Raw genomic sequence first — 24,098 nt, 5'->3', positions numbered from 1 at the left:
AGCCATTACCCATGAATCCTGCTGCGATCATTTGAGCTAGCTAGCGCTAAATGACTGTGCAACATTTATCCATAACGACGAGGTGAACAAGTTTGCTAAATTTGATGGAATTTCTTTCTTCTTCTTCTTTCTTCTTCTTCTTCATTTGTTTAGTACTTTATGTGAATATAGTCCAATTAATTATATTTATAAATGTATTTGTATCAACTCTATGTCAACACCTTATTTTGAAAGGCAGAGGTGGTCACATGTGTGTCCTGGGCCTAAAAAATGCCCTCGAATGAATGATGAGAGAAAAGTCCAATCAAACATTGATTGAGTATTTGGGTATTAAATCATAAGAGCAACTCAGGAGTGATTAAAATCATTTTTTCCTTCTTTTATCCATTCAATCTTGAGGCTATGTTAATTAAATATTGGTCAAATTGTGTGCAAAGCAGAGTTAGTGTCAAGGGTATATCCCAGTCAACACTCAGTTTTCCAGTAATACCCAATTTGTGTAATTCCAAGACTGTTTAGGGACCCTAGTATGCAGAAATATTTAAAACGCTATTTTTAAAAATGGCATAGTTTCTTTTTCCCCTCAGCAAAATTTAGTGTTACTTTGGAGCATTATTTGGATCCCAAGTTAGTTTAACTTGGTTGGTACCAATGCATGCCCTAGGTCCTCTAGTTTATGATACCTGTGTCTTCACCGTAGCTTTAAAACTGAGTTGACACAGCAGGTTTTATTACTCTGACTCACTTCTCACCTTCAGCTCTGTCTGTCATATGCTGCTAATTCACAGTTGTTTGTCGGATATTTGGCCATTGCCTTTCTACTCCTTTTATTTTCATGTTCTCTCTGTACCCTGACTTTACCTTTGGTGGTCCCTGATTTTGAGGCATTCTGACTCAGCTAATCAGGCTGCAGTCGGCCTCACATGTTTACATTAGCAGCACTTAGTTCTGGCAAAGTGCATCTAACCCAAGTAGTCAGGTGGACCGCACCATTTCACAATACCTGCGTGGGGGTTGGAGTATCAGATAGCACATAGAAATGTGTTCTAGAAAATTGTTGTTCTTGATCCCATTTAAGTGTCAACCATAGACCTTTTTATGGCCTTGGCCTTGGGCCAGGGTCATCTATACCCTTTCACCCCCCGTGGATCTGGTGACTGGGCTGGTTGTATAAGTGTTAATATCCATTTATGTGTGATTAGCTAATAACAGCCCAGCCAATATATCAGTCCAACTTTGCAGAGAAACTCCTGCAGAGGTCATTTAAGCATCTAAAACAGAATCAAAGAATCATGAACTCATTGAAAAATTGCCGCCGCACGTTTTCAGAGCATGTGGATCATTTAGAACACTGTCGGCCATTTTTTGTTTGTCAAGCATCAAACAGAGAGGTGGGTTTTACTGCAAAGTGAATGGTGATTCATTTGGTGCCTTTTAAGTTCAGAATTTAGACACTTAAAAACACCTGCAGTGTTTCATTTGTAGTGTGGGTTGAAACACAAAGCAAATATGATCTCCTCTGAACACGCTGTTCTCTTGAACTCTTGAACATACCTCCTTTTATGTATAATTTCAAAGTACCTGCATTTTACTTGAGTTTTCCATTTTATGCAACTTTATACATCTACTTTACTTCATTTTGGATGCAATATTGCACTTTTTACTGCACTACATTTATCAGACACCTTTAGTTACACAGTAGATTCATATTGTTAATATAAAATATAAACAACTAATAAATAATGATGTGTTATTATAGAAGAAACTACTTAGTACTAAAGAAAGAAGTTAAAATGAGCTCCAGATTTACCAGCTGCAACTAGTTCTAGCTGCAAGTGATGAACACATTAATGCATTAATAGTTAGAGTGCAGTAATATATATTATTCTGAAATGAGCCATACTGCCTAATGAGTACTTTTACTTTTAGTACTTTCTTATAGTTATGTATGTCTGCAGATTAAGATGTCAGTCTCTGAAACACAGACACAAAGTGAAACTATTCTCCTGCCCGGCAAGTTGAAAACAAATTAAACCTGAGCGTCTCCTCCACAACCCGTAGGAGGACTGACTTTTCTGCTTCTCCTCCCCCTCCCCTCACTCCCCTCCATCTCGTCTTTTCTTTCCTTCCATCCATTTGCTGTCTTAGCCTTAATTTTCCTCCCACACCTGTTCTTCATCGCTCTCACTTTTGACTTTTCCACTCCTGTGCTCACCCTCCCTCTCCGTCTCTTTGTCTCCATTTGTCGTGTTAGCTTTAATTTCTTTCCACTGACTTCTCTCTCAACGTCTCACTCGGGGTCTCTCCCTTTTTTCATTAAATATCTCTCGATTTTATTTAGTTTGTATTTATAAGAGAATACATATGATCAGTGGTGGAATGTAACTACTCTCTGAGGTACTTGCACTTTACCTGAGTATTTCCATTTTATGGAGCTTAATATTTATACTCCACTACATCTCAGAGGTAAATATTCTTACATACATTTGTCTGACAACTGTAGTTATTTTCCAGATGACAGTTTTTCATTTCTTGTCCAGTGAAAACCATGTATCTCCAGATGTGTCTCCATTAAAGCAGACTGAATATACCAGCTTGATAAGGTGTGTTTTCAGACGGGATTTGAAAGTGGAGAGGGAGTCAACATTGCGAATGTAATGGGGGAGAGAGTTCCAGAGGTGGGGGGCAGAATGGCTGAAGGCTCTAGAACCCATGGTAGTCAAGTGTGCAAATGGTGATGAGAGTTGGATTGCAGTAGAGGATCTATGTGATATTTAACAGGAAACCAGTGAAGGTGCTGGAGAACAGGAGTGATATGATCTGTGGAGGGGGTTCTAGTAATGACAGGGGCGGCTGAATTCTGGACCAAAAGGAGTTTATGAAGCCACTTGAGAGAGAGCCCAAATACAGCAGAATTGCAGTAATCAATACAGGATATTTATTTATTTTATTTAATGTTTATTTGTATAGGGACAAATATGTAACATACATGAATGCCACACACCACAGCATTTATAGCCTGAGCTAATTTGCAATGCCCATCCCTAGCTGGGCCTTAAGATACAAACGAGTCAGCAACAAAAACACAAGTGACAGTGCAAAGTACACACAATAAAAGTACAGACACAATGATACACACACAAACTGCAGTACATTATAAGCACCATAGAATAGGAAGCACCAAATTATTTGTGACTGCATGACTTGATTCCTTTTCAAAAACTGTTTCAGTTTGAGTTTAAAGTGATTGAAATCAGGATCCAGTTTAAGTTCTGAAGGTAAAGAATTCCAAATGTTAATTCCATGAACAGAAGAAGCTGATTGTCCAAATGAGGATTTTCGCAGAGGAACCTTACAATTCCCATTGGCCGCTCCACATGTTACTGAGCCAGAAGCTCTAAGTGGAACCACAAGGTCACTGAGCACCTGGGGAGCCTGATTATGTAGGCATTTATGGATGAGTTTGAAATTGGCAAATTTAATGAAATTATCAAAACATAGTATATTTAGTTTCTGAAGAACATGGCAATGATGTTCTCTTATTGGTGTCCTGTCCAAAGTTTTAATTGCTCGATTGTATAGTATCATGAGAGGCTTAGTTATTGTTGTATTGTAAGCAAGTGATGGGCAAAGACGATTAATATTTTGTAGGTGAAATTATGCAGACCAAGTAACATTATTGATGTGGGCCTCAAGGACTATGTACTGTCCAGGATGACACCCAGACTCTTAACCTGAGGGGACAGATGGACTTTGGATTTGTCAATGGTAAGTGAAAAAATGTGCTGTTTAGTCAAAGCACATTTAGAACCTACAAGGAGTACCTCAGATTTATCATTGTTAAGGACATTGTACAAGAGCCAATATTTGATATCCAGTAAACACTCAGCAAGGAAATTGGGGGGAAGAGGAGGAGGAGGCTTGTAGGCTTAGTGGATTGCATAGATAGAACTGTGTGTCATCAGCATAGCAGTGAAATTAAATGTCAGAAAAAAGGAGAGGAAAAGGAAAGAGGTAGAAGGTAGATAATAAAAAGGGGACCTATGACTGAGCCATTTACATAGGGAGCAGGTCCTCCTCCACAGAGTTCGCTATGGTGCACTGCCATGTTGCTACAGTAGACCAGAACAGACAAACCAAACACTGGCTCTATATAGGGACAGTCATGTTTTTGTGACAGACACTGTAGTTAGAAGCTTTTCCACAATAAGCAACGTAAGAAAAATACTTTTTTTGTTAACATGAAAATGGTTTATTCAGTGTTTTGCCGGTTTAAATCACTGTGTCAGTTTGTTTAAAGAGGAAGAGACCTCTGCAAATAATTCAGCTCCTGCTAAAAACCTCCTGAAGGTCTGGATCTGAAATTGGGTGAACACACATTTGCAGGTGCTGGGCGTGGCTCGTCTCTAACATGCCAAACAGCATCAAAAAACACTTATTTTTAACATGAAACTGCTTTATTTAGTGTTTTTACTGGTTTATATCACCTGGTCTGATTGTTTTGGAGAGGATGGGACCTTGGTGGATAATTCAGCTCCTGATTAAAACCTTTGTTACAGTGAACACTGAAGGAATTCTGAGCAGGAGAAGTTTCAGCTGGTTGTAATCTGCAATCCTCACCGCTAGACACCACTAGATTTCACTAAATCTTACAATCTGTTCCTTAAAGCTAAATAAACTCTTTAAAAACCCTCCTGGATCATGTGGAAAATGCATCGTCACAATGTTAAAAATAGGGCTGTTTTTTTTTTTTACTAGAGATACATTGTTCTTACAGGACAGCCGTGCTACTATGATGATCTTATAGATTCTGATGAATTGCTGTACATTAAACTACCCAACAGTATATAAAGGAGCTGATGATGAGCACAACCTTAAACATATGCAGCAGTAAAATGACACATTAATGCAGCAGTAATATTAACCAAAAACATCAGATTGAACAAGAAAACACTGACAGCATGGAACAGTTTACTGCAACATACATACCTTTATTTTAAGTTTTCAAAGCAGGATTTTGAATTGTAGTGGACTATTTTTACAGTATGTATTGGTACTTTTACTGCAGTAAAGGATCTCAGTACTTCTTCACTGTATATGAAACTTACAGTAAGTGGTAGGCAGGCAAAAACAAATATAGCACAGCTGAGGAGTTTAGATGCAGTAGGACTGAACAGACTTCCTTCGGTTTTAATGTACTATTATTATTAATTTATAATAACTGTACATATCGTCATAATGAGCTTATGTACTGTTGATCTGTGTGGAGTAATGAGTACTTTTGTATTGTATACGGTGGCTGATATATTAATACTATTAATGTATATGTGGTTGTTCTTTGAATATTAAAAATTCATGAAGTATAACAGTAATCGATAAGAAACGTTTTAGCAGCTCTCTTTAAAGTATTACAGACAATTTGATGTATTAATTGTCAAGGTCACATTAAAACTGAAGGAGGAAATGCTTTAAAGTGCCTGTAGTTTCTGTACTCTGACATATATTACAGTGAAATTGAATATTTGAGCAGTGTACATTCATGAGCATAGATAGATGCTGCGTTCCATTAACTTCGGAAATTGGAGGTTCGAGCTGGGAATGATATCACGCCTGAGTTGGTCACGTTCCAGCACAAGTCGGAAAACCAGGATTTTGTTAGCAATACCAGTTGATAACAACGCAGAAGAAGAAGAAGAAGAAGAAGAAGAAGACGAAGAAGAAGATATGCTTTTTAATCCCTGCAGGGAAATTCAATTTTTTTTTCACTCTGTTGTCATACAGGCCCGAAATACACACACATGCACAAACAGGACCTATCCATGCATGAAATGGAGAGGAGTCAGGGCGAGGGAGCTGTCTTGGACAGGCAAAAGCAGTTGGGGGTTCAGTGCCTTGCTCAAGAACTGGCACCTCTCCAGCTACGAGTCCACATTCCATACTTGGTCTGTGCAGGGACTTAAGCTGGCAATCCTCCGGTTCCTGGTTAGGCTGTTTGTGCATATAAAGACCAAAGCAATATGTCCACAGATGTGAAGTTGGAAAGGACTGTGTTCGGCTGTTTTAGTGAGACAAAAATAAGACAGAAGTGCTAATAAACAGAATATAACAACAGCTTTCACTACTGTTGATGTGTGGAGCAGCCATGTTGGATTTTGAGGTTGGGGTTTTTTGTTTGTTTGTTTTTTGGACAAAAAGTCATTTTTATATTCAAGGGTTTATGATCTAAGTGTAGGATGAAAAAAAGGTTTGTCTCCAGTTAGAATCTAAAAATTTAGGCCATAATCGCTGCTTAACCTTAGGTTACAAACTGCGGTTGCATGACTTAATGTCACCCCACTGTTAAGCCATTTTCGCTGTTATAATGTTACGTAGTCCATTTAGCCACTTGTTAGCAACCACCTTTTTTAAGACACATAAAAGCGTTAAAATTCATGAGTGAAACCAAACTTTTAGAAATGATAACAAGAGTGAAAAAAATGAAAATAGAGAAGTAAACAGATTAAAAATATTTTTTAATATCAACCAGATTATAAAATAAAAATAAATTAATATATATGAATTAAAGTAATAGCAATAATTAAATAAAATGCATACATAAAATGAATTATACATCACTTAATGTAAACAAAATCAAGACTGAAAAATTGAGAAGTATATATAGTATATATATATACTATATATATGTACATATACCAGTATATAAAATAGATTAGAATAAAAATGATTAAATAAATAAAAACTGTCACAGGGAAACAATGTAGATCATATCTTGGTAATGATATAAACATACATTAATAGACATATATCTGCATGCAACTACATTATAGTGTACTAAAAACCATGGATCGTATCTTTCTTTAGTTCTTATGAATGCTAAATAAGTGTGAAACTATTTTATTTCTAAAGTCCTGCTTTCTTTATTACATCTTTTTACACCCTCTGTCTCTCTCTGTCCATCAGTTTTCTTTTCCTTTGCTTTCATTGACTTCCCGAAGCTTTAATTTTTCTCTCCTGTTTCCGAATTTCTATCCATCTGTTCTGCTTTTTCTTTACTCTGTATTATTTTCTACCCTCACCTCATCCATTTCTTGCTTCATCTCTCTTTCACCCTCCCTCCCCATCTCTCCATCATCTGTTATTAAACACAACATGAACAAAGCCAATTATACAGCCCCTGCCTCCTCCTCTTTCCATTTCTCCATCACTTGCCATCTTTCCATACAAGCCTTCATTTCCCTCCTTCCTCTGTTTCTCTCTCTCTCTCTTTCTTTTCCTTCTCGCTCTCTGTCGCCCACCACGGGAGTCCTGAGAGCCTCCAATCAATCAGCGTCTGAGAGGCTTTTATTTTTAGAGCGACTCCAGCCAAGTGGGAGGGAAGTGGAGAGATGGAGGGAGGAAGAAAAAGTACAAGTGAAGTAAGAAAATTAAAGCTCAAACAGCAAACAGTAAGAAAGAAACAGCAGAGATGGAGGGATGGAGAGAAATAATTAGGAGGCAGGGATTCAAGGGGCGGTCAGATGTGGGATGAATGGAGGAAAAGTGAGACATTGGAGATGGAGAAAAGATGGGTGAGATGAGAGAAGAGGAAATAGATGGAAATAGAACAGAGGAAAGACGAGGGATTGACGGACACAAAAATTAAAAAGATAAAGAAAACATAAATAAAGCAAAGGAGAAGTCTTACAGGTTTGTTAGAGAGCAGAGAATACAGGGTAAAGAAGTTTGCTGCTACTTCAGCCACCAGGAAACTTGAGACTTGTCAGAGTGCGGTTGCCATGGCAATGAGTCGCTTGGCTCCTCTCTGCGTGTTTGGCTGGTCGGCGTGGCAACGGTTGGTGGGGGCAACCCTTCCATTAGCATCTGGAAATAGCTCCAGGCTGCAAAACTGATGCAGGGAAAGATTTTACTGAGCTCAGGATGTGTGAACGTCTGAACGATCAGTTCATTGACAACTGTAGACATTTCATATGGTGAGTATGAAGTTTCCACATTTACAGCAACAACATATCAACATCCGTCTTCATGAAGTTTAGCAAATATGTGACCAAGAAGGTCCAAAGTCCTGATTAAACACAGCTGTGGGTCCAGATTAATCTCTCAGTTCCTCTCTCAATAAACTGGTTGATTTGATTTGATTTACTGAACAGTAACCATGTAGCAAACTGTTAGCATACAAACTCGTAAAAAACATAAATACAAGTCCAAAAAGGAGTAGAAATAAGTATACACTTACATGGTCCTACCACTTCTCCATAACTCAAACATTTTTAAAAGAACAAAAACCCCAACAGTGTCCTAAAACCAAGGTAGTAGGTATTTAAAGGCGCCGTATGTAAGAATGTCGCCAAAACAGTTACTGCACTCAAATTCAAAATACTGCCACGAGTCATGTCCACCCCCCCTCCCCTACAGATTCAAGGTTGATAGACAGCGGCACGCTGGAGACTGAATTGCTTACCCATGGGTGGCTGCTGTGGCAGGGCCGTGTCGCCGTATCCGTGATCTTCGGTTTTTCAGTGGACCGTTCGAGCAAGTCCGGCTTCTCTGCTGCTAACGCTGCTGCCGGGATACAGCTGAGGAGGAGCCTGCTGCTAATGCTATGTAGCGGGACACTGCTAATGCTGCTTGCTGTGCTGCTAACGTTTGTTTCTCAAAAAAAATCAGTCGGGTCATTGACCCACCTGCACATGGACTACAGTGTATGATCGAAAATGATTAACAGTTGAAAGTATTCGAAATGTCCATCCCCGTCTAGCTACGATGCTAGTTAGCCAAGTTTGGCTAAAGCTTACCTGTCGAGGAGAAGAGTAGCCACTTCGACATCCGATTTCAAATTCTTCTACGCTTTCAACCGTCTCCACCGTTCAAAAGCATCTCCTATATAGACCCTCGCTTTGCCTCGAGTTTTGTCTTGGCGTTTTTGGGAATCATAACGAGGTCGTTTGGGTTTAGTCTCACCGTCAGCCATTGTAGCTGTTACGAGAATGACTGATAATTTGACTCACGTCCTGTCTAGGCAACTTCATTCTCTAACATAGAGTGTGCAGAGAGGAAACATGGTTGGTTGGCGGTGGGGTTGTGCGTGGGGCTTACCTCTAAACAGCAACTGTGGCGAGCTCAGACAAGGCTCCCCACGAGCGGCCAGCTCAGGCGATGTCGTGGCAGACAGATATTGTACAAATTTTTATAAAAGGGTTGGTCAAAACAACTAACAAAACACAAAACTGGAGGTAGTCGGCGGTCAGGTTCACAGAGCAAAAAACCCAGATGCTGTCCCCAGGCCTCTCGGTAGTGCAGTCCCCCTCTATCTCTCATTATCACACCTGGACCACTGAGTTAATTGATAAGCCCCGCTCACTACCAGCCAGCCAGATGAGAAGGAAGTAATATGTGTGCCTACCAAGAGCCTACAGCTCAACCTAACATAGCTCAGTCGTAACTACTGGCAACCTGGATGCTGAGACTCTACTGACTGCGTGACTGACAGACGGCAGTGGGTGGCACAACAGGCCAAAACACAAATTCAAAACATAAACATGATTTGCAGACTGTAAAAATGTTTTTTAAATGTGAATATTCTGGCTGTACTATTGTTGTCAGTGAGATCAGTATGTTATATGAACATTATTCCTTAGTCTCTGTGACATATTAGGAGGATTTTACGACTATTTGCTTTAGATTTCTTACATAGAGCTCCTTTAAAGGTCCAGTTTGTAGAATTTAGAGGGATATATTGGCAGCCTGAAAATAAGAATGTTTTTGTTACCTTAGAATGAGCTGTATATATATACTTAGGGAGCGTCTCCTCGTCTATGGAGGTCAACATGTTGCACCGACATGTTTCTACAGTAGCCCAACGGACAAACCAAACACGGGCTTTATAGGGTCATTAATGTTTTTGCATCGGCGACTGGAGCTAGAAGCCCCTCTGCGACAGGAGGGGACAAATCAGGAGAGGAAGAGACAGTAAAAACCTCCTGAATAATGAACACTGACGGAATTCTAACCAGGAGAAGTTTCAGCTGCTTGTAATCTTCAATCCTTAATGCTAGATGCCACTAAATCCTTCACACTGCCCTTTTAAAAGAAGATAATGTTATTTATCCATTTATGGACTAAACCTGAAAATATTTGGTTTATTTTCTCATAGGACAACAAAGCTGCAAATCCAGAGAAAATGTGGCCTTTTTACTTTGAAGACAATTAATTATTTTTCTAACTAATTAATGGACTAATTGCTTCAGTTCCACTTCCTATTAAATGTTTTTGCAAACTATTTAATAGCCAGAGAATTAGAAGTACCTCAAATTTGGATGTAAGTACAGTACTTGAGTAAATGTACTGTGTAACCCCTCTGTCATAGAGTCTTCAGATCCATTAAAAATCGCTGGCTGAGCTTGTCATTTCTCACAGCGTGCCCCCCTCTCGCTCACATCCGACAAACCATAATAATAACAGGTGGTAACCCGTGGCAACAAGCTGATTTCAGGTCTGAGTGACGGATGGCAGGCGCCCACTCAGAGAAAAGTATGCTGTTACTTTACATCTGCATCTTTTCTCTCCTTACTTCCACCTGCTCCCCCCTCCCTACCCACCTCTCAACCCTCTTACCCCCGGCTGAGGAAGGAAGTCCATAAAAGGACTTGTTGATCTTTCATTGAGAAAAACACAGCAGCGGTGTTTCCATGGCACTCTGATGCTCTCTCTCTGTCTGTCTGCTAATTTTCTGCTAAAACGGGAATGTTACTTTGAGATCCTTTTTGTTCAGTTATGCACTCAAGTGGAGGAAATGTGCAGGACGTTGTCTTGGTGATGTGAGAGCAGAGACACTCAGAACACTCTTGACACACATACAGGCAGGAAAACAGAAGCTCCAAGTTTGTCTCTTGCACTGATGAAAGTGTTGAAAGTAAAGCGAAATGAGAGAAAAAAGGGGTCAAGGGCTGACATATACTGTTACTAAAGACTGCAGTACATACACTATGTGGACACTCCTATTCTCATGCTATACTCATGCAGTTTCAATGGTAACACAAAAAGAAATTCATCTGTGCATAAAAACTGTAAAACTTTTGCACACCGGTTTTCAGAAAGGTGCGTCAGAGGAGGAGAACAGCAACCAGGTAGAAAGACTCCCGCACGCTTTCTTCTCACTTGAAACATTTATTTTGTTTAAGTTTCGGTCACAGACCTTTGTCAAGGCATCAGAAACATTTGAACATTTTCTACAAGTCTGGTATCTGTGCATAAAAAAAATTAAAGGAAGGAAAAAGGAAAAAAATATGCCTATATACAGTCAAATGTACTTATGTCAGTATGTATTCAAGTCAAATTTTGATGCTGACATATATAACGTTACTGATAATAAACCTAACCTAACCACACACACACACACACACACACACACACACACACACACATATATAAAAAATATTTTTTTATATATATATATATATATATATATATATTATAAATATAAAAAAATCAGAGCAATTATGGAAGGGGAAAAATATATTTGAAAGAATACTCACACTCACACAAAGATAATTATCAACATTATAATGATACATCAATTTAAATATATCTTTAGGTAAAAAAGTAATAACATTATATTCATTATATTCCACACCAATCACAACTGGCTGCTATTTAATCTTTTTGTTTGTTTGTTTGTTTGTTTGTTTGTTTGTTTGTTTGTTTCCAAGGCAACCTTCAAAGGCTGGACGGACATTATGTATGCAGCGGTGGATTCACGAGCTGTAAGTTAAAGTGTAAAGTTCCTCCCGATCAGTTGTATAAAACTGTGTATTCAGGCCATTGTAGGTAAAAAAAAAAGATAAAAGAAGATAAAAAACTCAGAATAGATTGGATTTGGGGCTTTAATGGCATTTTTGCACCATTAGATAGGAATACTCTAGCATGAAATGGAAAGAGAGCGAGGGGATGACATGCAGCAAAGGGCCAGAGTTTGAATCAAACCCACAGCCGCTGCAGCAAGGACATGGCCTTGGTACATGGGGCGACCGCTCTTCCAGGTGAGCTCGTGGGCACCCCAAATCTGAAAAGGTTTTGAAGATGTGTTTTTTCAGACAATGATGAATGATGAGTTTCCAGTTGCAACAGAAAGGTCAAAATAGACCTCAAATAGATTAGATTAGATTAGATTAGATTAGGTGAGGTCAGTTAAGATGAAATTCAATAATTACACATGGAAATAAAAATGTTTTACTTGATTACAAAAATAAAATAAAAGAGATGTCTTAAAAAACACTGAAATTGGATAAAATGTAAAAAGTAAACCAAGTTTTTTGAGATTAGACAAGCAGTAGAGGGCATAAGAGGTGCAAAAAAGCCAAAGGGCATTTACACTGGAAGATAGAAATGAGGTGAGAATATGTTAAATCAGGTGTGAAGAGAAATATGAATTCCCTTTTCAAATGTGATTAGTGATGGAGAAATAACATCAAGTGACACTGAATAAATCAAGTAATGGTGTGAGTTTAAAACTGAAGTAAAATAAAGAGGAAACGATGATGGATGAAGGTTTCGAATTAAATGGGAGGTAATAAACTAAAAGAGAAATCAGGTAAAATGAAGATAATGTGAGAGGAGATGAGACAATATGAGAGGCTGAAGAAGAAATAATACAATAAGGTAGAACAGGATGTGTATTCCTCTTTTTTGAAATGATGTGTGTGTGTTCTTGTCAGGTTGAGGAGCAGCCTATTAAGGAGATCAATCTGTACATGTACCTGTACTTCGTCATCTTCATCATCTTTGGCTCCTTCTTCACCCTCAATCTCTTCATTGGTGTCATCATCGATAACTTCAACCAGCAGAAACGGAAGATAAGTAGCATAGCAAAAACAAATAAATACAAATAAATGCAAAAGAAAATAGGAACACATTATATCTAATTATTTATTTGTTTGTTTGTTTATTATTTGAGTTTGAAATGTTGTGAGGAAACATGTTGCCGTGAAAATAACAAAGTTGTTGTTGTTTGTTTACTTAGGAGGACAGGACATCTTCATGACAGAGGAGCAGAAGAAATACTACAATGCCATGAAGAAACTGGGCTCCAAGAAACCTCAGAAACCGATCCCCAGACCTCTGGTACCAACACAACACACCTCGGCATTTAAACACTGATACATCCAATCATGGCCAAAAACTATGAACTGAAATGTAATATATATACATATTCAAATTTCAATTTAAAGTCTTTTCAGTTTTGATTATACCAGCCTTGTTATCAAAAATGTCAAGTCAAATCAAGATGACTTATGAATAGAGCACATTTTAATTGACCAAAAAGCTTTTACAGAGAAATTTCAAAGTACAATGAAATTATTAAAATTAATAATGAATAATTAAACAAACAGTTAAATGTAAATATCAAAGACATATTGCACACAAAACACATTAAACAGGTTATTAACAGCCGTAAAGTCGTGGTGATATTAGTGTTGACTCAGTAGGATAATGTGTAATGTACATTTCTGTAGCATTCATTTGGTCATTTTGTTCAACTACATTTATTTATATTGATTTATTTCCATATATATTTCCACATGTTTATTCTTTTTATTTATCTAAATATTTTGGTATTTATTTATTTAGTTTGGAATGTATTTATTAATCCCTATATTTATTTATTTCTATATTTATTTATTTATTTATTTTTGTTTTGTTTTAAGTGTTTATTCCTGTATTTCTTTTCTATATTTACTTTGGTACTTATTTATTTATTTATTTTTCTATTTATATGTAAGTCTTTTTTTGTCCTCCCTAGGAACAGCAACATTGTTCCAAAAGAAAGTATACGAAAGCATTCATAACACAAAATTCAATTCAATTCAATTTTATTTATAAAGCCCAATATCTCAAATCACAATTTGCCTCAGAGGGCTTTACAGCATACGACATCCCTCTGTCCTTAGAACCCTCACAGCGGATAAGGAAAAAAAAAAAAAAAAATACTTTAACGAGGGGAAAAAATGGTAAAAAACAAAACAAAACAAAAAAACACGCATGAGCTAAATGTTGATTAATACTAGAACCAAATGGATCATCTCTCTCTCTCTCCAGAACTCTCTGCAGGGCTTCTTCTTCGACTTGGTGGGAAAGCAGGTATTCGACATCATCATTATGGTGCTGATCCTCCTTAACATGATCACCATGATGGTGGAGACGGACGAGCAGTCACCTCAAATGGAGTACATCCTGAACAACATCAACCTGGCCTTCATCATCGTCTTCACCATAGAGTGCCTCATCAAGATCATTGCGCTGCGCTGCTACTTCTTCACCGTCGGCTGGAACATCTTTGACTTTGTGGTGGTCATTCTCTCCATCGTCGGTGAGTTCAAACACGTCCCAGTGGGTCACAGTGAAAATTTCATTATCCAGCTGGCAATTTGAATGTTTCACAAAGGATTCGCACAACCATTTCAAGTTTATAAAGATTTAGGTAAAATTAAAGATGGAGTAAAAATAAATTACTAAAAGTGATTAAATGAACTTTTTTTAAACATGAGAATATTTTCAAACAACATGCACCTTTGCTGGTTTCCAGGAAACAAATATGAACTATGAAATGATTTGCTATGTGTACCACAGCACATGTTTTATGGTACATATGGTGTTTTTTGTGATCAGCCAGCCCAGGCAGGAAATGTGTCAAAAGAACAAAACTAACTAGCAGAGGAACAGAGGAATTTTTAACCCCTTGTTGTCATCATAGACTGTTATAAATGATAAAGAAATGTCTCCTATGTTGTCGTAAGGGACAAACAAACATTCTTTCTTATTAACGTAGGTTTTCTAGAAGTGTTTTTATACCCTGTAAGGTTCTCAATAGAAATTTCTGTCTATGCTGACTTGTTTTTCACTCGTAATCATACATTCAGTACATTTTTTTCACTATTTTTGCCATTTTTAAAACCAAACAATCATTGAAGTAAAGGCTCTCAATACTTCCCCCACCACTGTATATATGTGTGTGTGTGTGTGTGTGTGTGTGTGTGTGTCTGATGTAATGTCTGCCTGACAATTATCTGCCAACAAAGTGACGATCCTGGCCTTGATGTTTACCCTGCACCAAGGTCCTGTATGGTCATATACACTATCACACACACACACACACAAACACACACACACACACACACACACACACACACATGTGACAGAAGAGTCTACAGAGGCAGCACAAACCAACCTAAGCAGGTAATTTAGCTATCAGTGTTGTGACAAGATTGTGTATGTGTGTGTAATTAAGTGTGTGTGCACATGTGTGGATGTGTGTTGTGTGCACGCTCCGGACGAGGCTGCCTGGGGGAGGTGAAGGTAACAGCAGCAATCAGAGCTGCCAGAGGGCGGTCCCTGGAGAGAAATCAAACATGATTGACCTGTTACATCAGCTGTGTGTGTGTGTGTGTGGGAGGGGGGGGGGGGGGGGGTGAAGTCAGGATTGGGGGGATTGTGGAGCTGATGTACGATGTGATGGTGATTCCCTCTCGACTCCCCCCTGTTCAGTCCTTCCATCACCCATAACTCAGCAGCAGGAGACGGATGAAAGATAGAGGTGTGTGGGGGTCTGGTCTGGTGATGACAGGCCAGCTTCTCTCTGAGTTTATCATCCTGGATAACAAGGAAAAGACGGATGAATTACAGTGTTTGACTTGCTGTTACAGGGGAAAGACAGCTCAGCCCTCCAGAACCAATTACTCAAGTTGTAATCACAGCAGACCTGCCACATAAAGACTGAGGTATCCAAACAGAGAGCTTTTAGATGATGTAACTCACAGGAATGTCCTCAAAAAGGAGGAAATCTTGGTCAACTAATAGTCTTCCACTTATCGATTTTAGATGATATAATCCAGCAGATGTTCCTCCTGTGTTGGTGTCTCTGCAGATGACACCAGTCCTGCAGGATGACTTGTTCTCAGCAAAAGATCACAGCATGTTAATAATTATTATTGTGATGTCAGAAACATTTAAGTATCCAGTGTAGCAGCTGATTTCCCATTGAAACACAACAACAATTGCAAATTCATTGATAAGATTGGACCAAGAATCTATCGAGAGCTTTGATTCTCTACCTGAACCTTACTGGTGTGGAAGCAAATAAAAGACCAAAAGTATTTGAATTTTAACAGCCACGGAATTCTTCATATTGAAATTAAAAACCACTACATTCATAGCACTGAAAATCTTTACTTTAAAAACCACGATTCTGAATTTATTTGTTCAGGATTAACTTATTTGAAGTCAAAAACTTATATTTCAAAAGCTTAATTTAAATATATATATATATATATATATATATATATATATATATATATATATATATATATATATATATATACATATATACATATATATGTATATATAGTTCTAGTGTTCACAAATAGATTAAAAAAATGAAGTTGAAATTTTTTAAATAGAACATATGTCAAATTCTATTGCTGATTTTTTTTTCAGCTTGAATTTTTTTCTTAATTATTTAATCTTGATTTAACCAATCAAATTAAACCAACCTGATTTTTTTTATTCTATAACTTACATTTTTGGATCTAACTTTGTGAACACTGAAAATAAATATACTGGTATTCAAATTGTGTTATGTAATTTCTTGGAGTATCTTTAAGTGTTTTATATCCCTAAAATCTGTACAAACTGAGATAAAAGGTTATGAAGGTCAATAAACCATAATAATTAATACAATTGTTGAAAACTGTCATTTAAAAAAATACAAAAATCTTATTTTTTTCATCAGATTTTACAAAATAAAAACACAAAACATATTAATCGTAAAGGTTTTGTAAACCATAAATGACTTTTAAACATGCTAATTTTTAGAGTCAAAGGGTTTGAAAAACATCCATCATTCATTTTTTTTGGCTCCATGATGAATTTTTGCAACACATGCTCGGTAGCGCATTACAGTCATTACAAGCATCCACTGACAGAAGCCTCAGCTTTCTGCTGCAAAAAGAATGAATGCTCAGCTATTATGGTTTTCATTATGCCACCATGCCAGCAATAGCAGTAACCAGAGGCAATATGTTTTCAGGTTGTCTGTCCTATTCAAGTGAATGCGATATCTCACAAACCCTTTAAGGGAATTTCTTCAAATGTATAACAGACATCCCCTTGGACGATGAACTGATTAGATTTTGGTGGTTGCAGGTCAAAGGTCAAGATCACTGTGACCTTGCGTGTGTCATTCCAGTGAACACCATATCTCAAGAACACCAGGAGGGAATTTTTTCAAATTTGGTACGGATGTTTACTTGGATTGAATAATGAACTGATTCGATTTTGGTGGTTGAAAGTCAAGGTCACTGTGACCTTGTGTATGTCTTATTCTTGTGAACACATTACCTGCAGTACACCTGAAAGACATTTCTTCAGACTTGACTCAAATAAGAATAGATAAGAATATAAGAATAATAAGAATAAGAATAAGAATAACATAATAAGAATAAACTGAATAGATTTTGGCGGTCAGTGGTTCAAGGTCAAGGTCACTGTGACTTTGTTTTTAGCCATAGCTCAAGAATTCTTATGCTAATAATAACAATATTTCATATGGATGTCTAACAGGCTACAATAATGAATTGATGATATTTTAGATCCAAAAGGTCAGAGGTCAATTTTACTGTGATATCATAATGTTCTACAAAAACATTTCTGCCCATCAACATCATATCTCAGGAACAGAAGGGAAGACATTTGGTCAGATACTGAATTGGTGACTCTAATCTTGAATCTGTGCTGACTGTATAGATCTTCTATGTGTGAAGCATCCATGTTTTCACAGACATGGATGTAAACTAAGAGAAACTGTAGGGGCACGCATATGTGAGGCAGTAATTCTAGTTTCAGATCTATTTAAACAGGATTGTGCGAAAAACAATCTCCAGTTAAGTATTCAATGGCTGTTAAAATTCAAAAATTCTTTTATTTGCTCTCTCTAGATTGGGTCTCCAGTCTGCCAAGTTCAGGCCGTGACGGGCTATAATTACTCAACATTCCCCTATGCTTCAATCGGGTTGGGTTACTGCTAATTTCTATATTTCTATAGGAATTAACAAACGCTTAAATTTTATTTTCATTGCACTTGGAGCTCTGCTGCTTCGTCTCCTCAGACAGAGTGCCCAGAGCCTCTGCCACTGGTGTTCCGAAAATGGTAAACTGTGCTGCAATACTCAGAGTGACTGTTTACAAAAGCACCCAGTGTCACAAATGTCTGTTACTGACTGGTTGATTTGTTTACAAGTATACATTATTTACATTTTTTTCTTATGTTTTCCAGGTATTGTGCTTGCTGACATCATTGAGAAGTACTTTGTTTCGCCAACGCTGTTCCGAGTGATTCGACTGGCTCGTATCGGAAGGATTCTGCGTCTCATCAGAGGGGCTAAGGGCATCCGGACGTTATTGTTTGCCCTCATGATGTCCCTTCCTGCTCTGTTCAACATCGGGCTCCTCCTCTTCCTGGTCATGTTCATCTACGCAATCTTTGGCATGGCTAATTTCGCTTACGTGAAACGGCAGGCAGGCATTGATGACATGTTCAACTTTGAGACATTTGGGAACAGCATGATCTGCTTGTTCCAGATCACCACATCTGCCGGCTGGGACAGTCTGCTTAGCCCCATCCTCAACAACTCCCCTGAGGAGTGCAACCCCAACATCCCCCACACTGGCACCACCGTCAGAGGAAACTGTGGGAACCCGTCGGTGGGCATCACCTTCTTTGTCACCTACATCATCATCTCCTTCCTCATCGTGGTGAACATGTACATCGCCATCATCCTGGAGAACTTCAGCGTGGCCACGGAGGAGAGCACTGAGCCGCTGAGTGAGGACGACTTTGAAATGTTCTATGAAGTTTGGGAGAAGTTCGACCCTGAGGCCACACAGTTCATCGAGTATGCCAAGCTGTCCGACTTTGCCGACTCGCTGTCAGAGCCGTTGCGCATCAGCAAGCCTAATAAGATCAAGCTGATCTCTATGGACCTGCCCATGGTCAGTGGGGACAAGATCCACTGCCTGGACATTCTCTTTGCCTTCACAAAGCGTGTCCTGGGCGAGTCAGGCGAGATGGACGCCCTCAAGCAGCAGATGGAAGAGAAGTTCATGATGGCCAACCCGTCCAAGATCTCCTATGAGCCGATCACAACGACTCTGAGGCGTAAACAGGAAGAAGTCTCCGCCACAGTGATCCAGAGATGCTACCGCAGACACCTGGTGAGGCGGCAGATGAAGGCTGCCTCCTACCTGTACCGCCAGATCACCACACCTCGGCACGCAGGAGATGAAGGTGAAGAGGGAATTTTCGGGGAAGATGCACCTGAGAAAGAAGGGCTTATTGCCGCCATGATGAGGGAGAACTATGGCTCGAGTTTGTTAGGGATGGAGCGCTCTGAGACAATTTCCTCCACCTCATCCCCACCATCGTACGACAGCGTGACACGAGCCACATCAGAGACCTTTCACCCGCTTGCCGCCAAGACAGAAACAATAGCTGCTGACACCGCGGGCAGTGAACCCAGTGAACAATCATCGTCGTTGGTTGACACTGACATACAGCAGGAAGCTGTACCATAGCAGGAACCAAAAAGCAAAAAATCTAACAAATGAGGATGTCCTCGATTTGGGTTTGTTGTTTTGTTTACTGAATGTACCATAGCTGAGGAACGCTGAGGAGGCGGCAGAGAGAAGCTATGAGCAAGGAACTGCAGGAGGAGTCAAGTGAAGGAGCAAACAAAGTGGAATATTTACTACCTTTAATGTTATTTCCTGTTCCCCGTGGAGATTCCTGGACTCAACTTGTTTTCAGAGTTTCTTAAAGGGAAGCAGAAAAACTGCAAAGACAGAGAGGGAAACCCCGTCTGTCAAGTCAACTCTGCCTTTGCTGGAGTAAAAGACAGAAGATCCCTGTGACCTCTTGGGTCTCTCATGTCGACCGGAGCCGAGGGTTCGGAACACTGACTGACTTTTGACCTCAGCTACAGGGGGTCAGAGGGGTCAAAACAACTATATCAGATGTATCCATCATTTATTGGCCTAGGGGGTTTGCGCCCTCCCACAGTTGATCAATATTCTCAGAGTACGCCTGGCTGTAAGAGTGACGGTGTTCCTAGTGGTGTTTCTTGACAGTCGACGGCTTTCCGACTGACTGAGACTGGAGAGAGGAGGAAAAATAATGACAACGTGATTTAAAACATGTTTTCGTAGTAAAAGTATAACTTTGTTGATGTTACCAGTCTTTTAATAGCGGTACGATTATTACTATTTTTTATATTTTTTAGAGTAAGTTGAAGAAAAAAAATAAGCAGTCTCTCTCTTTTGACTTTGGAGTGGCACTAGCTATGAGAAAGTGGCTGAACTACCATGTTGTAATAGATGAAAGAAGAGGGTGCGGTCAGGAAAAAAAAAAAAAACCCTGAAAAGCAACTTCATCTGTTTTTGTTGGCAGTTTTTGCACCTTTAAGTTTACATGTGCTGTCACTTTACTGCACCTGGGCAAAGACACATTGAAAAAGGGGACAGGGATGTTTCTATTTTTTCTCTGAAAACCTTTGAGATAACACCAAAAAAAAAAAAAAATCTAATCCAAGTGCACAAAGAGATTTTCTACACAGTCCCAGACTCTTCCAACATGTGTTTTGCCCCGGTGGTGAACATCCTCATCACTGTCAGTTTTTACGCTGGTGGGTGATTTGTCTAAAAGTCCTTCTGGAACTTCACCGACAAACTGGAACAGATTTATATTCCTGCTGCATTGCTGCACTGCATGAGGAAGAAATCAAAGGTTAGTGGCAAGAATAAAGTGCTTCAATATGATGTCAAAAGTTTAGTTAAATCGAATTAAACTTAAGTTTATTCATATTGTCTTCACTCAAAATTCCAAACAATTTAATTAAACTTTGCTCAAAAGATGTACAAGTCTATTTATGGAACAAGATTCATATCATAACTACAGAAGCCCCGAGAGGCAAGACAGAAAAAAATATGGTGATCCATTTCTATGTCTGATCTAAATTGTTTCTCTCCTGTGTTTATGACTTAAAAAGATACTTTACACGTAAAACACTGTTTGTCTATCATTTAGTTACATTGAATTCCTAAAGAGAAAATTGTGGATTAATTGACATAAACAGGGAACATGTTTAACAACAGCAAAACTATATCAAACCATAAATTTACAAATTCTCACACAACTCGTACGATATAATCCAAGCCTAATTTATCCAGTTGTATGCTCAGTACTTAATAAAAACGTGCATTTCAATAATACTTTAAAAAAAAAAAAAAAAAAATTACTTAGAAAATTATCCTGGCAGAACTTTTTTGTTTTCCCACCTGTTTCACAGATTTTTTGGATTTGGTAAGAATAAAGTGTCGTCAAAGTTAGATTCTTACTATCTTTACTCAAAGTTTGAGATAAATTAATTAAGCTTAAATAAATACACATCCCTGTGATCGGCTGGTGACGTGTCCAGGGTGAACCTCGCCTCTCGCCCATTGTCAGCTGGGATAGGCTTCAGCCCCCCTGCAACCACTAACAGGATAAGCAGTTATGTAAAATGGATTCATGAATGAAATACAAATCTATTTATGGAGAAAATAAAGTTTATATCATAACTACGGAAGCCCCAAGAGGCAAGTGACAAAAAAAAATCTGGTGATATAAATTGGTTTTTTTTTCTTTGACCTCAGTGGAAATTTTTTTTGCCAGGATAAGTTTTCCAAGTTACCTTTGTTTTTCATCTGCAAGGAGATATAAAAACTCACCCGTAAAAAAACATGAATGCTTTTAGTCTTTTTTAGAACATGGGGTAGTGCAGCAGAGTATTACAATGACAGACATGTAGAAACATGATTCTGAAATAAAAATTACCTGGCAAAACCTTTTTTTCACCAATTTTACAGATGGAAAAGAGGTAACTTTGAAAAAATCTTGTGGCAAAACATTTTTTCTCACCTGTTTCACAGATGATTTTTTTTAAAGATGATTTTTTTCTTTTTGAAGGATAATCTGGGTAAAAACTTGTTTTGATGGGCAAGAATAAGTCTTTCTGATAATGTTGTCAATAGTATCAAGTGGATTTACTCCGTCTTTACTCTCAAAATTCGAAAGAATTTAGTTTAGCTTTGCCAAAAAATAATAATAATCACAAATGTATTTTTGAAACAGCGTTCACATCATAACAGAAGGCCTGAGATGCAAGTGAGAAAAGAAATGGTGATTGATTTTCTCTGTCTGATATAAATCATTTTTTCTCCTGTGTTCAAGACAGGTGGAAAAAAAGATTTTGCCGTGATAATTTTTCTAGATTACTTTTTCATCTGCATCTGAAAATTAAACCTCGCCTTGAAAAAAACACAAATACTTTTAGTCTGATTTAAAACATGGTGCACTTCAGACTTGTGGGTGAAATGAGTATCACAACAACAAACACTTTTTTCTGCCTGTTTTCACATATGGGAAGAAACTAACTTATAAAAATGATTCAGCCAAAACCATTTAAAACCATACACAGATTTTTTTTTTTTTTTTTTTTTTTAAAAAGGAACTAAGACAGATTATTCTGAATTTCCACCTGTTCTTCAGTCATAAAAACAGAGCAGAAAACAATTTAGATCATACCTAGAAAATGGGAGCACAATTTTTTTTTTTCGTTTTCCACCCAGGGCTTCTGTACATAACATCTCAGGTTAATTTAGAAACTCATTAAAAGTGTGCAACAAACCATCAGTCGTTGCATTTTACCAACTGATCAAAAAAAAAATTAATTCATGCAGAATTCACTTTCACTAATTTGTTTTTAAAGCCATCTATAAAGTTGTTTTTCTATCAGGGGATTTAATGTCGCTGCACAAACTATTCAATGCCAACTTTTTTGACAAATCACCCGCTGTCATTATAAATCCGTCTGGTCTGAGTTTGGCTCAAGATCTTAAACCAAAGTCTCGAGTCTAAATGGGCTTAAGATCTTTGAGGCATCAACCAGCCCTGACTGGAGTGTGACAATCAACTCAGCACATTAGCATCAGGATTTCAACCTGTTTAGTTTCATGGAAAGCTCATGCCGCATTTGATTTGTACTCAGTGTCCTGGAAAAACCTCATCTTTAAAAAATACAAAACTGTTTCACTGCAGCAGATTATCAGACAGCAGGTTGGTCCACTGCTGTAAACATTCAGCTTATCAGTCAGATTGTTTCTCTGCAGTTTCAAAATGATGCAAAAAACAAGTAGGATGTTGCAGATCGGGAATCAAGATGAATTTTCGTTAAGGACTGAACAGTTTGCTAAATGACTCATTTGTTCTCTTTCAAAATGGAGCAACTTTCCCATAATTCTAATTCATAATTCTAGTCTAAAATTTGCTTTGACTGAATACTTTTTCAGGAAAATATCTGTAAATTAACCTATACTCACGACGACAAAGGCCTCAGACACATGCCGCTTCTTTTACCACCTAGAAAACATTGATGCCTGTTGGTCCAACTTTCCAGGTCATGGAGAAAGGTTGTGCCTGACATTGCTAAGTGACCACAGCCAGCTAACTGGTTAAGTACTACTTACTAGAAATCCTGACTTCTTCCAGGAGTCATTTTTTTAGTGTGAAATAAAATATTGTAAGTGTAAAGCTCTTGGTAGCTCTGCAATAAAATGATCAACTTCTGCTTTATATTTACCATGGACTGATATTTACCAAAGAGAGGAAATATCGAAAGTTCAATTGTGTTAATCTCAGGTGCTTGGAAACTAGTTTAGAGTAAAAATTAACAAAGAAATCTTTTTGAACAACTCTTTTCAGTGCCCGATGTGCATCGGATCAGCCTGTTAGGCTCTTTGAGGGTTCATGAATCCTTACCGTGTTGTAAGTGTAGTGTGGCAACAGCACTGAATGAACAAGCAAGGACCGATTAAAACCAAACTTGAGTTGAGTCCTCTGCCAGCCAAGTCCAATAGTGCATTTGTATGTTTTGGATAGTCATTCTTTTGACTTTAGTGTTTAAGAGCTGTACGTTGTAATGTGGAGACAACATGGATGCTACATACATAGAAGATGT

General features: G+C 38.2%; 1 protein-coding gene across 1 annotated transcript in view; it reads left to right on the top strand.

The window, feature by feature from the left end:
- The window catches only part of LOC125881479 (sodium channel protein type 4 subunit alpha-like), a 353,001-nt gene extending 331,727 nt beyond the window's left edge, over positions 1-21,274 (top strand). The window contains exons 28-32 of the mRNA XM_049564551.1: positions 11,706-11,759; positions 12,711-12,848; positions 13,012-13,116; positions 14,092-14,362; positions 18,323-21,274. Coding sequence (XP_049420508.1) covers positions 11,706-11,759; positions 12,711-12,848; positions 13,012-13,116; positions 14,092-14,362; positions 18,323-19,620 — 1,866 coding nt within the window. The 3' untranslated portion in view covers positions 19,621-21,274. The remainder of the gene's footprint in view (positions 1-11,705; positions 11,760-12,710; positions 12,849-13,011; positions 13,117-14,091; positions 14,363-18,322) is intronic.
- The last annotated feature ends 2,824 nt before the right edge of the window (positions 21,275-24,098 follow it).

This window comes from Epinephelus fuscoguttatus, linkage group LG21, assembly GCF_011397635.1.
Source record: "Epinephelus fuscoguttatus linkage group LG21, E.fuscoguttatus.final_Chr_v1".
Classification (NCBI taxonomy): Eukaryota; Metazoa; Chordata; class Actinopteri; order Perciformes; family Serranidae; genus Epinephelus; species Epinephelus fuscoguttatus.
This window is presented reverse-complemented; position numbering and strand designations above follow the sequence as displayed.